The sequence below is a fragment of the Pan troglodytes genome, chromosome 6, assembly GCF_028858775.2.
Source record: "Pan troglodytes isolate AG18354 chromosome 6, NHGRI_mPanTro3-v2.0_pri, whole genome shotgun sequence".
Taxonomy (NCBI): Eukaryota; Metazoa; Chordata; class Mammalia; order Primates; family Hominidae; genus Pan; species Pan troglodytes.
In genome coordinates, this window is record NC_072404.2 from 101,591,801 (window position 1) to 101,607,773 (window position 15,973).

At 37.1% G+C, this 15,973-nt stretch overlaps 2 protein-coding genes across 51 annotated transcripts in view; one reads left to right on the top strand and one right to left on the bottom strand.

The window, feature by feature from the left end:
* The window catches only part of ANKIB1 (ankyrin repeat and IBR domain containing 1), a 267,100-nt gene that overhangs the window by 81,323 nt on the left and 169,804 nt on the right, over nucleotides 1–15,973 (top strand). The gene's annotated exons all lie outside the window — the stretch shown is intronic.
* The window catches only part of KRIT1 (KRIT1 ankyrin repeat containing), a 46,090-nt gene that overhangs the window by 15,281 nt on the left and 14,836 nt on the right, over nucleotides 1–15,973 (bottom strand). For 46 of the 50 annotated variants that reach the window (XR_010158588.1, XR_010158590.1, XR_010158587.1 and 43 more), the window contains 4 exons: nucleotides 11,221–11,377; nucleotides 10,416–10,523; nucleotides 7,520–7,676; nucleotides 6,611–6,762 (listed from right to left, as the gene is read on the bottom strand). Coding sequence is in view for 45 of the 50 variants with exons in the window: in XM_016945150.4 (XP_016800639.1) it covers nucleotides 6,611–6,762; nucleotides 7,520–7,676; nucleotides 10,416–10,523; nucleotides 11,221–11,377 (574 nt within the window). In the remaining 5 variants the exon portion in view is untranslated. The remainder of the gene's footprint in view (nucleotides 1–6,610; nucleotides 6,763–7,519; nucleotides 7,677–10,415; nucleotides 10,524–11,220; nucleotides 11,378–15,973) is intronic. The other 4 variants (XM_063814712.1, XM_063814711.1, XM_063814710.1 and 1 more) reach the window with 1 other exon arrangement.

The window sequence follows — 15,973 nt, forward strand, 5'->3', positions numbered from 1 at the left end:
GAAACATTTTTCTATTAACTATGCTTCATACAATACAGTAGTGGACTTCAAAGAAGATAAAAGGAAGTATCTTAATTTCCAAAGGACAAATGCATTTTTAAAAAGCCTGTTGTAAGACATTTTAAATTTTGACTAAAAAGACTTTGCACTTTCAAATATTAATAATATTCAAGAAGAGTAAATTTTTGTTTTGTTTTTTGAGACAGGGTCTTGCTCTGCCAGCCAGGCTGGAGTGCAGTGGCATGAACATGGCCCACTGCAGCCTCGACCTCGTGGGCTCAAGCTATCTACCTGCCTCAGTCTCCCAAGTAGCTGGGACAAGAGGTGTGCAACACCATGCCTGGCTAATTTTTAAATTTTTTGAAGACAGAAGGTCTTGCCATGTTGCCTAGGCTGGGCTCAAGCAGTCCTCTCACCTTGGCCTCCCAAAGTGTTGGGACTACAGGTGTTAGCCACTGCACCTGGCCTAGATCTTTTTTTTTTTTTAAACTATAAAGTTTATCCAATAAGATTAATAAAGATTTGAGAAATCCTAGTCTACAGAATATATTCCTACTTGTACAAAGTCACCGGTTATAAAGTTTCTGAATAAATACTTAAAGTATTTCCAAATACAATTCACAACGATCCCAAGCTTGAATAAAAATGATTTTTGCGGCCAGGCACGGTGGCTCACGCCTGTAATCCTAGCACTTTGGGAGGCCGAGGTGGGCGGATCACGAGGCCAGGAGATCGAGACCATGCTGGCTAACACGGTGAAACCCCGTCTCTACTAAACATACAAAAAATTAGCCAGGCATGGTGGCAGGCGCCTGTAGTCCCAGCTACTCGGGAGGCTGAGGCAGGAGAATGGCGTGAATCCGGGAGGCGGAGCTTGCAGTGAGCCGAAATTGCACCAGTGCACTCCAGCCTGGGTGACAGAAAGAGACTCCATCTCAAAAAAAAAAAAAAAAAAAAAAAGATTTTTGCAACATTAACTGAAATAATACTATTTTTCTATCTTAAAATACTATATATTATTAAATATCAATAATACTCTATTTAAAATTAATTAAAATACTCTATTATTAAATATTAAAAAAACAATTTCATGGGGAAAAAATGAAGGGGACTGTTCTAAATTAAAAGAGACTAAAGAGACATCCAAATATAAAGCATGAGCCTTGACTAGATCCCGGGGCTGGGAGGTATAAAAGTATTTTGAAACAACTGGGAAACATCTGAATTTGAATCAGATATTATGTAATTATGGAATTATTAATTTTATTAGGTTGGAAATGTTATTGTGGTAGGTAGAGATGTCCTTATTCTTAGAAGATGCACGTCAAAATATGTAGGAATGACACCTGCAACTCAGTTTAAAATGGTTCACAAAGAAAGTAAATACACTAAACCAAATTGTTAACAACTTGTGATCTAATGAATGGTAAATGGTGTAAACTGTATTACTTTTTAATATGCCTATGGCTTTTCAAATTTCTCAAAATGGAAAAAGACTGAATGAAAGCATATTTTCTAATAAAAACTGACATCGTATATTTGAAGAATATGAGTAGATAATAACAGTTACAATTTCCAATACCATGTTCAATGAGTTTTAGTCACCATTTTTTCGTTTCTAATGAAATCAGGATGTTTTCATCCTAAAAGGATGATGCTAAACAGTAAGTGTAATTCTGTTTTTCAGATGGTACAAACAGGAATTTCTTAATTATATAATGAGTGAAAGAACACAACTGCCTTACCAGATTATCATGACATTCTGGTTTACCATAAGAACTTACTAAGCCTTGCTTCCTTTTTACTTGAGTCTCCTTTATTTTATAATTATGCAATTTATTTATCACCCAAGTATTATCATTACTGCTCCTCTTCTCTACCAGTGAACTATTACAATATTACTTGGGAGGAGAAGGCAGACTGAGTATACTTAGATTATACACAGATTTTATAGCTATCATACATTTTTTAAGTTATAGGGTAAAACAGATAAAACATTTGTCATTTGACCCGTTTTAAAGTGTGAAATTCAGTGGCATTAATTATGTTCACAACATTGTGCTACCATCACTACTGTCTAGTTCCACATAGTTTATATCACCCCAAAGAGAAATTCTGCTAACTGGTAAGAACTTCCCACCCCTCCCCTAGCCCAGCACCTCTGATAACCTCCAATCTATTTTTTCCCTTTATGCCTTTGCCTATTCTAGATTACTTGATATAAGTAGAATTAAATATTTTTTCTTTTGTGTCTGGTTTATTTAGTATGTTTTCAAGGTTCACTCATGTTGTCACATGTATCATAACTTCATTCCTTTGTATCAGTGAATAATACTCTATTTGTATATATAGATCACATTTTGTTTGTCCACTCATCTGTTGATGGACACTTAGGGTGCCTCTACCCTTTTGGTTATTATGAATAATGCTGCAGTGACATACGAATATGTTTGAGTCCTTGTTTTCAATTATTTCAGGCATATATCTAGGAGTGGAATTGCTGGATCATACAGTAATTCTATTTTTAGATTTTTGAAGAACCACTGTTTTCCACAGTGGCTGCACCATTTTACATTCCCACCTGCAATGTACCTGGGTTCCAATTTCTATTCATTTTTACCAGCTCATTATTTTCTGTTTTGTTTTTTATAGCCATCCTAGTGGGTGTGGTTTCTCACTGAGGTTTTAATTTGCATTTCCCTAATAACTAATGATGCTGAGCATCTTTTCATGTGTTTGTTGGCTATTTATATATTCAAGTCCTTCGACCTATTTTATTTACAGACAGGGTCTTGCTCTTTCATCCAGCCTAGAGTACAGTGGATGATCATAACTAACTGTAGCCTTGAACTCCTGGGTTCAAGAGATCCTCCTGTCTCACTCTCCTGAGTAGCTAGAACTACAGGTGTGTGCCACCATGCCAGGCTATTAAAAAAAAACAAAAACAAAAACAAAAACAAAACTTTTTTGTAGAGACAGGGTCTCACTATGCAGCCAGGCTGGTCTCAAATTCCTGGCCTCAAGTGAGCCTCCCACCTCATCCTTCCAAAGCACTGGGATTACAGAAGTGAACCACCACGCCTGGCCTACTTTTTTTTTTTTTTTTTTGAGATAATCTTGCTCTATTACCCAGGCTGGTGTGCAGTCGTGCAATACTGGCTCATTGTAATCTCTCCCTCCCAGACTCAAGCAACCCTCCCACCTCAGTCTCCTGAGTAGCTGGTACGCAGTGTGTGCCACCATGCCTGGCTAATTTTTTAAGTTTTTTATAGAGATGAAGTCTCACTATGTTGCCCAGGCAGGTCTCAAATTCCTGGGTTCCCATGATCCTCCCATCTCAGCCTCCCAAAGTGCTGAGATTACAGATGTAAGCTACTGCACCGAACCCTGATCATTTTTAATTGGGTTGTTGGCCTTTTTATTGTTGAGTTGTAGGAGTTCTTTATATATTCTGGATAGTAAACCCTTATCTATGATTTGCTAATATTTTCTCCCATTCTGTTGCTTTTCACTTTCTTAATAATGTCCTTTAAAGCACAAAAGTCTTTGATTTTGATGAAGTTTAACTTACCCAATATTCCTTTTGTTGTTCATGCTTTTGTTGTCATATCTGACTCCACTGCCTAATCCAAGGTCATGAAGATTTATCCCTTTGTTTTCTTCTATGAGTTTTATGGTTTTAGCACTTATATTTAGGTCACTGATGCATTTTATTTTTATTATTATAATATTTGAGATGAAGTCTCACTTTGTCACCCAGGCTGGAGTACAGTGGTGTGATCTTGGCTCACTGCCCCCTCCACCTCCCGGGTTCATGCAATTCTCATGCCTCAACCTTCTAAGTAGCTGGGACTACAGAGGTGTACCACCATGGCTGGCTAATTTTTTGTATTTTTAGAAGAGATGGGGTTTTGCCATGTGGGCCAGGCTGGTCTAGAACTCCTGTCCTCAAGTGATCCACCCGCCTCAGCCTCCAAAAGTGCTGGGATTACAGGTGTGAGCTACCACACCCAGCCATTTTAACTTTTTATATGGCATGAGGTTGGGGTCCAATTTCCTACTTTTGCAATGTGAACTTACAGTTATACCAGCACCATCTGTTGAAGAGACTATTCTTTCTCCATTAGATGAACCTGGTAGCCTTGTCAAAAGTCTACCGGCTGTATATGTATGGGTTTATTTCTGAAAACTCAATTCTATTCCATTGGTCTGTATGTTTATCCTTATGCTAGAGTACCACAATGCTTTTGATTACTTAGTTTTGTGGTGTGCTTTGAAATTGAGTAATGTCAATCTCTCAACTTCATTCTTCTTAAGATTGCTTTGGCTATTTGAGTCCCCTTGCAATTCTTGTGGATTTGAGGACTGTCTGTTCCACTTTCACAAAAAAAGCTATTGGAATACTGTTAGGGACTGCATTAAATCTGTAGATCACTTTGCTAGTAGTGACATCTTAACAATGCTAACTATTCCTATCATTGAACGTGGAGATGTCTTTCCAGTTATCAGGTCTTATTTTTCAGCAATGTTTTATACTTTTCAGTGTACAAGTCTTGAACTTCTTCTGTTAAATTTATTCCTGGGTGTTTTATTCTTAGATGCTATTTTAATGGACTTCTTAATCTCTTTCTTGTATTATTCTTTGCTGGTATATAGACAACAGATTTTGTGTGTTCAGCTTATACCTTGAAACTTCGCTGAATTAATTTATTAGCTCTAGCTTTCTTGTGGATTCTTTGGGAGTTCCTATGTATACGTCATTTGCCAAAAACTAAGGTCTTGATTATGGGTGAAAGTGGACATCCTAATTTTGTACCTTATCTTAGGAGGACAGTTTTCAGTCTTTTACCATTGAATATGATATTAGCTGTGGGTTTTTCGTGAACACCCTTTATCACGCTGAGAAGTTCGCTTGTATTCCTAGTTTTCTGAGAGATTTTTTAATCATGAAAGAGTGTTGGATTTTGTCAAATGCCTTTCTGCATCAATTAAGATGATCATGTGTTTTCTTCCCTCCCTTTCATTCTATTAATGTGATTCTAACACATTTTTAACAAATAATGAAGTCCTTAGTTTTTGGTAAATTTCATAGCAATTTTTATGTGACTCCTAGTATATTTGGCTGAGAGGATCTACTCTATCTTTGGCTTGATAATATAAAAGGAGCAATATATATAGTTATGTACAAAATGTTTACCAAGTTTGGACATGGCTGTTGAAATTTTCTTGTGCTAAAATTTGTTTAACTGTGTTTGTTTAATATTCCCTGAGAATAAAGAATTAAGAAATGTATTCTATTTTTTTCTTCACTAACATTGTAAGACTGTGAAACAATTTCACCATATTTAGATTATCATGGCTAATTTAAGCTGTTATAATCTCTCCCTTGTCCATTTATCCTTCTTTTTTTTTTTTTTTTTTGAGATGGAATCTCATTCTGTCATCCAGGCTGGAGTGCAGTGGCACGATCTCGGTTCACTGCAACCTCCACCTCCCAGATTCAAGCAATTCTCTGCCTTGGCCTCCCAAGTAGCTGGGATTACAGGCGCCCGCCACCATGCCTAATTTTTGTATTTTTAGTAGAGACGGGGTTTCACCATCTTGGCCGGGCTGGTCTTGAATTCCTGACCTCGTGATCCACCCGCCTTGGCCTCCCAAAGTGCTGGGATTACAGGCATGAGCCACTGTGCCTGGTCCATTCATCCTTCTTATGGCATTATGTCACTTCTTCCTCTCTAAAATCCACAGTAGTTCAAATCCCAATATACTTGTCTAGACAGACTTCTTTTCATCAAATGTAAATACTATTCTCATTTTTTACTATGTATAGAGTTCTCTGTTTGAGTTAAGATGAGCTACTTAGGCTAGGCACAGTGGCTCACGCTTGTAATCCCAGCACTTTGGGAGGCCAAGGTGGGCAGATCACTTGAAGCCAAGAGTTCAAGACCAGCCTGGCCAACATGGCAAAACCCCGTCTCTGCTAAAAATACAAAATAAATTAGCTAAGTGTGGTGGCACACGCCTATAATCCCAACTACTTGGGAGGCTGAGGCACGAGAACTGCTTAAACCTGGGAGGTGGAGATTGTACTGAGCCAAGATTGTGCCACTCCAGCCTGGGACACAGAGCAAGACTCAGTCTCAAAAAAAAAAAGATGAGCCACTTATGGACTGTTGAGAATGACTTTCGCATTCTTCCCTTTGCAAGTATAATCTTATCCACCCAGGATGTTCTCTTCCACACCAGTGTTTCTCTTTCTTCCTTCAAAATGTATACAACTGATTAGCCCTTTATTAAGTTTATCCTTGACAGTGTACTTCCTAACTAGTCTAAACAATTTTTTTTCCTGTATAATTTGGCTCCACATCTGATTGCTTATTTTCTTTAGGATAGCTCCCTATTTCTTTTGTATTCTTAAGACAATGGGAGTGGAAATGAAAAATCCCAACCAAGGGCTTTGTAAGTAGATCAACTGAAACTCCGCCAATTATCACAGGGATGTAAGGATCAATTTAAGGATGTAAGCACAATTTCTGCCTCTAGTGCTTACAATAGAAACTCAACAGATTTTGTGCATTTAAATAACTGTAAATAAGATTTCCAAGCAAACCTGTTTTTCAACTTCCAAAGGAAGTCTCACATCTCTTCTTAGAAAAAGCTGAGGTGTTTCCCTTTGAGGATCCAGATTAGTCAATTCAGCAAGTATTTCTGGCCAGTCACGAACATGTTGCAAGGGTTTATGATATGGTTTGAGTTGAAGGCCTGAAAAAATCATTCCTTTTATAAATGATAATGTAAAAAGTCAATTATATCAATGCATAGAAACTTTGTATTAAACTGTCTGCACTTCTGTACTGAATACTCACAAATTAAATTTAAATCTAAAATTAACATTTTAATCAATATGACTACCCAATTTGTGGTTAACTGCTTATTATCAAGAATATAAGAATTATTAAAAATAATTCTTACATAAAATTTATCAAATGTATATGAAATCCTTAATTCCATTATAGCCTATTTAATTATGACATAAGTAGAATTCCTAGTTAAAAAGATACAACTAAGCCATTAAATAACCAATCACATCAATCAAATTCTTTATGTATGTGTAATACTTCGAAGAACAAATATATAGTCATTAGGTTGATTTTAAATAAAAAGGTTGATTTTAAATGTAAGAGAAAAGAACATTTGTATTATTTCAAAATGAACACAAAAAATAAAGGCAAGTTGCATTAGCACAACATTTAATGGCATTCAAATCAAATGCCATTGCCATAGAAGAAAAGTTTTGTTTTTTAATTATTAAAAAATGCTTTGAATGAAGCAGGGAAGGGGGTGGGCAGGGACTTACCTGTTTCAGCAGTTTGAACACTAATAATTTATATAAAAGAGAAGAACACTGTATTATTTCAAAATTTAAGAGTCAAGAATAAAAAGAAGTTGTATTTTCTACCAACCCACTCCCAAAAAAGGAATAATGAGGTTTACTATAACATAATAAAAACTTTCTTACTGAGGTTTTCTGAACAAATCCATATAGTGAAATATTGCTGAGTTTCTTGAGAGAGACGCATTCCTTCCATTATCTGCTGCACTGTGGTATTATTTCCATGCTTTAATTCAACAGAACGATATGACCCATCCATTCTGTATATTCGAACTTTTTCATACTACAAGAAACGATAACTTACGTAACGAACTTAAAAAATTATACATCACAATCTAACAAGATACTTTCCTTCAACTTCATGTGCTTTATTATAGATTTCTAACATGAAAAATATCAGAAACACTGTTTTAAGTGAGAATCTGTTGGTGATATTTTAAAAATATTTTACTGGCCGGGCGCGGTGGCTCACGCCTATAATCCCAACACTTTGGGAGGCCAAGGCGGGCGGATCACGAGGTCAGGAGCTCGAGACCATCCTGGCTAACATGGTGAAACCCCGTCTCTACTAAAAATACAAAAAAAAAAAAAAAAAAATTAGCTGGGCATGGTGGCAGGCACCTGTAGTCCCAGCTACTCAGGAGGCTGAGGCGTGAGAATGGCGTGAACCCCGGGAGGAGCTTGCAGTGAGCCGAGATTGCGCGACTGCACTCCAGCCTGGGTGACAGAGCAAGACTCCATCTCAAAAAAAAAAAAAAAAAATTTTTACTTCCATTACTTGTATTTTCTAAAATATTTTCTTCTGGATGTTCCAGAAATAAGTTTAGGAAACTAAGGAGAATGACTTAAAAAAATACTCAATGTCAAATTCTTTTGACAGGATGTTTTAGCGCCTTTAATGTAATGTAAATATCATAACGAGAGATAAACTTGGTTACTGAATCTAGTGTTCGTCAAGTACTTCACGAGTCTAGTGGGTCACATATAATACAACAGAAATGTGTACCACCAGTAACTTGTCCTAAGAGGAATTTGTGATGGAACACTTTGCAGGTAAAAGTTATCAATGAACTTTGAGCCAGTTTCCTTCCCCCAGTTTAGAAAATTCCAGAAAGTAGTAGCATTCTCAATGGATTTTTATTGTTATAGGAAGTAACTGATGTCCCCAAATAACTTCCAGGCCAGTTCACTTTGGATAAAAGAACTTCACCCCTCCTACCTTATTCATTCACAATATAAAAATTATATCAGGGATAAAAATGAGTTAACACTACATAGTTAGAAAATAAATTGCAATGAAGTATAACATAAGGGTACCTGTACTGCTTGTCTATTTCCTTGACTCTGTCTTATGCTCTCGGAGTAAGTGTTTTGACAAAATGCGTGCGTGTGTGGTATGTGTGTAACATTAAAGGCAGAGACCATATATTCCTTCTAAATTTCAGCACTTTGTCATGTTAAATCCAAAGAGATACTCAACAAATACTTATTGTATAGTTGTTGGTTAATGCCTGGAGAGGCTTAGGTAAATGGGTTATATCTGTTAGTATAAACCCTTTATCCTTTATTTGTTGGTATAAATCTTTTTATTTCAAACAGTTTTTAAACTAATGACAGCCAGGAGTGGTGGCATGTCTGTAGTCCCAGCTACTCAAGAGGCTGAGGTGGGAGGACGGCCTAAGCCTAGAAGGTTGAGGCTGCAGTGCATCACGATTATCTGTGAATAGCCACTGTACTCCAGCCTGGGCAACATAGTGAGACCCTGTCTCATAAAAATAAAAATAATTAAATTAATAATTTTTATAATCATTATAACTCTTAGGCATAATTGAGTTTCTTCTCATTGTTAATTCTTCTGTATTTTAATGTCACTAATTTGAGCTTTATGCCTCTAAATACAATTATTATTTTAATAGCTATGTATGCCAGCATTTTCGATTTATGAGTTTATTTCCAGTTGTAATTAGATGGAAAGGCCAGGTTGAGTTAGCAGAATAAAAAAGCTTGGAAACACCTATTTTACTTTTATGAGGAGGAAAATGAGTCTGTTATATATAAACTAACCTGCTGAGACTGAATGATGTGCAATGCTTTCATTTAAAAATATAAAATGTTGCTTAAGAGACCTAAGTATAGGGATATGTGACAATGAATAGATTAAAATTACGTGTAATCAGGCCGGGTGTGGTGGTTCACGCCTGTAATCCCAGCACTTTGGGAGGCTGAGGTGGGAGGATCACGAGGTCAGGTTATCGAGACCATCCTAGCTAACAGTGAAACCCCATCTCTACTAAAATTACAAAAAATTAGCCGGGCGTGGTGGCAGGCGCATGTAATCCCAGCTACTCGGGAGGCTGAGGAGAACTGCTTGAACCTGGGAGGCAGAGGTTGCAGTGAGCTGAGATTGCGCCATTGTATTCCAGCCTGGGTGACAGAGCGAGACTCCATCTCAAAAAAAAAATTATATGTAATCAACACATCAAGCGTAGAAATTATATGAAAATTTTAAGTGTTCTGAAAGTTTTATTTACTTATTTTTGCAAGTTTTATTTTGTTATGCAAGAATAAATGTCCAAATGTTAGGGATAATACAGTCTACAATGAGGTTTTTTGTTTGTTTGTTTGTTTGAGATGAAGTCTTGCTCCGTCGCCAAGGCTGGAGTACAGTGGCACAATATTGGCTCACTGCAACCTCCACCTCCTGGGTTCAAGCAATTCTCCTGTCTCAGCCTCCTGAGTAGCTGGGACTACAGGTGCACGCCACCATGCCCAGCTGATTTTTGTATTTTTCATAGAGATGGGGTTTCACCATGTCTGGATCTCTTGACCTTGTGATCTGCCTGCCTCAGCCTCCCAAAGTTCTGGGATTACAGGTGTGAGCCACCATACCTGGCCTACAATGAGGTTTTATAGCAGTAAAGAAGCCATCTAATCGTCTTTCCACTCTTGCCACAGATCCTCAAATTTAAATCTTATTAATTTAAATACTATGCCTGGCTCTAACTATGAAGATAATTCTTACTGGTTTGTTAATTGCTTCCTTCAACAATTTTGCAGCTTCTTCCCAGTTGTTTTGTTTGTTTTCTTCACAAATATTTAATGGAGATCTTCCTTGTTGGTCTGTTATATGCTAGATATGTGGGTGGGGAGGGGGAAAAAAGGCATTACATATTATGGTATTCTAAGGGAAAATGTCATCCAATTAATCACAGTTTCATAAAAAAGAGACTCTTGTCAAGTACTACAGTAAATATTAACCACACTTGGTATGTATTATGTTTAGAATAAACAAGAGTTGCCAAGATAAAAGACTCAAAGCACTAATCAATGTGATGACTGTTTTTTTAAAAGTTCTGATACAGACATAATAAAAGTTTTAATACTATTATTTTCCTCTTTATGATATTCCTTTTTATGAATTTCCTTTATGAAATTCTGGAAAATCTTTTTCCTTTTTCAAGATGTTTTTGGAGAAATACAATATAAAATGAAAAGAGGTTAAATTCTACATACATTCTGAAGACAGACTGTGGTGATGTAAATGTACTTAATGCCACTGAACTGTACGCCTAAAAATGGTTAATGTAAATTTTAGGCGAGGTGTATTTAAAAAATCTAAAAAAAAATATGTTCAAAAGCACAACTCATATATTCCATTATTTATTCTACAAAGTACAACTCATATATTCCGTTACTTATTCTATAAAGTAATGGAATTTATTTTTATTTTTCAGATGAACTCTCAAACATACAATTTAACATTTTAGTGTCATTACTTGTTATTCACTGCTTGAATATTATTTTTAAAAACCTGGAAAATAACTTACTCTATCAATTTCTGGGTGGTTTAGGAGAATCTGTACTATTTCAGCATGTCCTCCTCCAGCAGCAAAATGAAGAGGAGAACTAAGTTGTCCATTTAAAAGGTTTGGATTGCACTTTCCTTTCTCTAACAATATGCGAGTGGCCTCAACTTTTCCATACCTGTATAAAAAAACAAACAAACAAAAAACAAACAAACAAAAAACTTACCTAAAAAGATCATCTGAAATGTTTTTAAAAATCCAAATTTTAGATGATATCTCAAAGAAATCTAAGAATTTTCTAGGACAGAGAGCAAAGGATTATTAAGATACTGACATAATGTTTTCAATGATTAGGGGTTTCTTATTAATTATTCTGGTTCAATTAAACTGTTTCTGTTTCTGATAAACTGGAAGAAAATATAACCTCAAATACAAGATAGAGCAGATGACAGAGAAACATCCCATGTGAACTACAAAGGTTAGATACAATTTTTAGTCAAATATAGTTTCAGAAACAGAAAGTAACTCATATAAGAAAACTTAGTAAGAATGCTTTTCACTTAGGCCCGGCTGTTTACAAAATAGGCCCAAAGATGTAATTCTATACATAGTTGCTATATTAGACAATGTGAAAGAGACAAAGATGTATAAAATATGTGGTCTCTACCCTGAATGGTTTACAGTGTAATTTGAGGCAAAACATAAACATGGGATAAGTTACATAATGCTGTAAAATTTAAGTATGGTAATGTTTGTCCATGCTTTAAAAAATATCAGAGGCTGGGCGCAGTGACTCACACCTATAATCCCAGCACTTTGGAAGGCAGAGGCAGGCGGATCACAAGGTCAGGAGCTCGAGACCAGCCTAACCAACGTGGTGAAACCCCATCTCTACTAAAAATACAAAAATTAGGCGGGCATTGTGGCGCACGCCTGTAATCCCAGCTCCAGAGATATAATTCCAGAAAACAAGAGATATGATTTCAGTCTAGATGGTCCTGTAAAGTGCTCTGATAGAAGAATAATTTGAACTGAATGTTACTGTTTTTGAGACTGAGTCTCACTCTATGCCCAGGCTGGAGTGCAGTGGTGCAATCTCAGCTCACTGTAATGTCTGCCTCCTGGGTTCAAGAGATTCTCGTGTCTCAGCCTCCCAAGTAGCTGGGATTACAGGCATGCGCCACCACACCCAGCTAATTTTTGTGTTTTTAGTAAAGATGGGGTTTCGGCCAGGCGTGGTGGCTCATGCCTATAATCCCAACACTTTGGGAGGCCGAGGTGGGTGGATCACAAGGTCAGGAGTTCGAGACCAGCCTGGCCAACATGGTGAAACCCTGTCTCTATTAAAAATACAAAAATTAGCTGGGTGTGGTGGCAGACACCTGTAATCCCAGCTACTTTGGAGGCTGAGGCAGGAGAATCACTTGAACCCAGGAGGCGGAGGTTGCAGTGAGCCAGAGATCGTGCCATTGCACTCAAGGCTGGGTGACAGAGCAAGACTCCGTCTCAGTGGGGGTTGCGGTGGGGAGGTGGGAAGACAGGGTTTGGCCATGTTGCCCAACCTGGCCTCTAACTCCTGGGCTCAAACGATCCACCTGCCTCAGCCTCCCAAAGTGGTGGGATTAGAGGCGTGGGCCACCATGCCCAGCCTGAACTGAATTTTTAAATAGGAAAGAACTGAAGAGATGTTGAAGAGAGGTAAAATATTTTAGGTAGACAGAAAAGGAGTAAGCAAAGGTCTCAGAAGAGTACAATGCATACGCACACAGTGAGTCAACCTCTTGGTTACAGCCAAAGACTTCTGTAAGGCTGCACTCTGAAGCAAGGGTAGAAAGTAATTTGTTGTGTGGAAATAAGAGGGTGAGGTGGGAGGAGGAATGGAAACTTGGTTTTGGTTTTAGATATGGAACATCTGAGGGGAAAACAGCCCATTTTTAGAACTGATTTTCCATCTGTTTTTCCTTTCTTCCCCTTCACAAATACTATGTCTTTTCTATACTCCAAATCAGACACTTTCATCCTACACCTTACTCAGGTGATTTGTTTTGCTCAGGTTTTGCTATTCTTTTTTTAACTTTTATTTTAGACTCTGGGGTACATGTGCGGGTTTGTTATATAGGTAAATTCTTGTCATGGGGGTGTGTCGTACAGATTATTTCACCACCCAGGTACTAAGCCTAGTACCCAATAATTATTTTTTCCGCTCCTCTCCCTCCTCCCAGCTTCCACCCTCAAGGAGGCCCCAGTATTTGCTGTTCCCTTCTTTGTGCTCATGAGTCCTCATCATTCAGCTCCCACGTATAAGTGGGAACACGTGGCATTTTCTGTTCCTGCATTAGTTTGCTAAAAATAATGGTCTCCAGCTCCATCCATGGTCCTGCAAAGACAAGATCTTGTTCTTTTTTCTGGCTGCATAGTATTCCATGATGTATACATACCACATTTTCTTTAACCAATCTGTTATCATGGACCTTTAGATTGATTCTATGTCTTTGCTATTGTGAATAGTGCTGGAATGAACATTCCATGTGTGTGCATGTGTCTTTATGGCAAAATGATTTATATTCCTCTGGGTATATACACAGTAATGGGATTGCTAGGTCAAATGGGAGTTCTGTTTTTAGCTCTTTGAGGAATTGCCATACTGCTTTTCACAATGGTTGAACTAATTTACACTCCCACCAACAGTATATAAGCGTTCCCTTTCTCTGCAACCTTGCCAGTATCTGTTATTTTTATGACTTTTTAATCATAGCCATTCTGACTGGTGTGAGATGGTATTTAAACTAAACAGCTGCTCTGCACAGCAAAAGAAACTATCAACAGAGTACACAGACAACCTACAGAATGGGAGACAATATTTGCAAACTATGCATCTGACAGAAGTCTAATATCCAGCACCTATAAGAAACTTAACAAATTTACAAGAAAAAACCACCCCATTAAAAAATGGGTAAAATACATTAATACTTTTCTAAAGAAGACATACAAGCAGCCAAGAGACATATGAAAAAAAGCTCAATATCACTGATCATTAGAGAAATGCAAATGCAAAAGAAAAGCCACAATGTTCTTTGCTATTCTTAAGACATCCTTTCCCCCTTCCTGATTTCGTTCAGGTTAAATTCCATTATGCCTCTGAAACAGTTTAAAATCTATCTTCTCTATATTCCCACTATGTTTTAGCATTCTATTTTTGCTTCTTTTTTGTGACTTATTTCATTCTACCTAATTCCATCCTTGTTTATCCACACCTCTTCTCTATCAGCCTGGAAGCTCCTTGAGGGTAGGGACAGTGTCTTTATATTCTCCAAAGTGCCCTATATACAAAAGATAAGTGACTGAAATGTTTAGTAGGCAACTTGAAACTACTTAGGCGGAAGGCAAAGGCTTAGAGTATCTATTTGAGAATATGTAAAATCATCTCACTGAAAAGAATTAAATGGTCTGAAAGAATGGATGAAATCTGAGAATGAATTTAGAGAAATGTGATCACCTTAGAACACTGAAATACATCTAAAAGGGAAAAGATAGTGAGGTAGCAATTCGAGAGGTAATAATAAAAATAATACAAACATACATTTTGTATGGTGCTTTAAAATTTCCCAGCTACCTTCTTATATAATTATTTAATATAATCATAGAAATTTATAAAGTAGGCAGAGGTACTTTTTTACTGCACAGATGAGAAAAATGGAGCTTGATGCAGTTAACTAACTTGCCCAACGTCTCATGGTGACTAGCCAGAGTTAGAAGCCAGTTTTCTGAATCTTAGTAGTACTACTACTAAGACACAGGTCTGGATCACAGAATGGAGGCCAGTGAGTGTTTCCACAGCAATGATAAGATATCAATAATACCTTGCATTTTTACTGACCTTCATTATAGCTCCATTATGCTCTTTCAACTCCAATTTGTTCTTAGAATGAAAAGCAGTCAAGAATTAAATGCTGCAGAGCAGGGAAACGATCAAAAACTCAGAAAAAGTTAAGGTTTATGAAGAGTGAAAAAGAGAAAGCAGAGTGTGTCTCCCACTCACCTTTGAAATCTGGCTGTGAAAGGAAGGAAAGAAACAGGATGGTAGCTAAAAGAAGTAGGTTCAGGTGAAAGCAACTTTCAAGAAGGAAGAGAATCATGCATGTTTGAGGGAAAGAAGAAAGTAGGTGTGGAAAAAGAAAAGTAATTTAAGGGGAATAAGAAGAATTTTTACGTGTATACCCTATGATACAGGAGAGAGATGGGGACAAAAAGTGATCATTAGGGATAGAGAAGAACATTTCTGACGCCTTAAATTTTCTTTGAAAATAGGGGGCAAAAAGGAGTACAGGGATTATGAAAGTAGAAAAAGAAAGTAGTGAAAGTTTAAGTACTTAGGAGTAGAAACGTTTAGAATAGCTTGGAAGGGGAGGACTAAAAGGCTGAATGAAACAAAGAGTACAGATAGCTAACATACAGTGAAGCTCCAAGTGAAATTGGATGAAATAATTTGTAGGAAGCCAAATCATCACAGTTTGAAAAACACTAACAATGATCTGAAGTCTGAAAGTACTATCAGAGAAAGAAGACACTGATTTGATTCAAAATAGAGGGTCTGGCATAGGGGTACGGGAAGAATAAAGAAGTGAGAGAATATGAAATGTCAGTGAGACATTTACTGAGTGGCTGTTAAGTTCTCTACATGGGGTTAAAGCCATTTTAAACATTTTGGGAAAATGATGATTCTAGAAAGTAAAGAATGGTTTTTACATGTCTGGCTACCAATCTTGAATTTTAA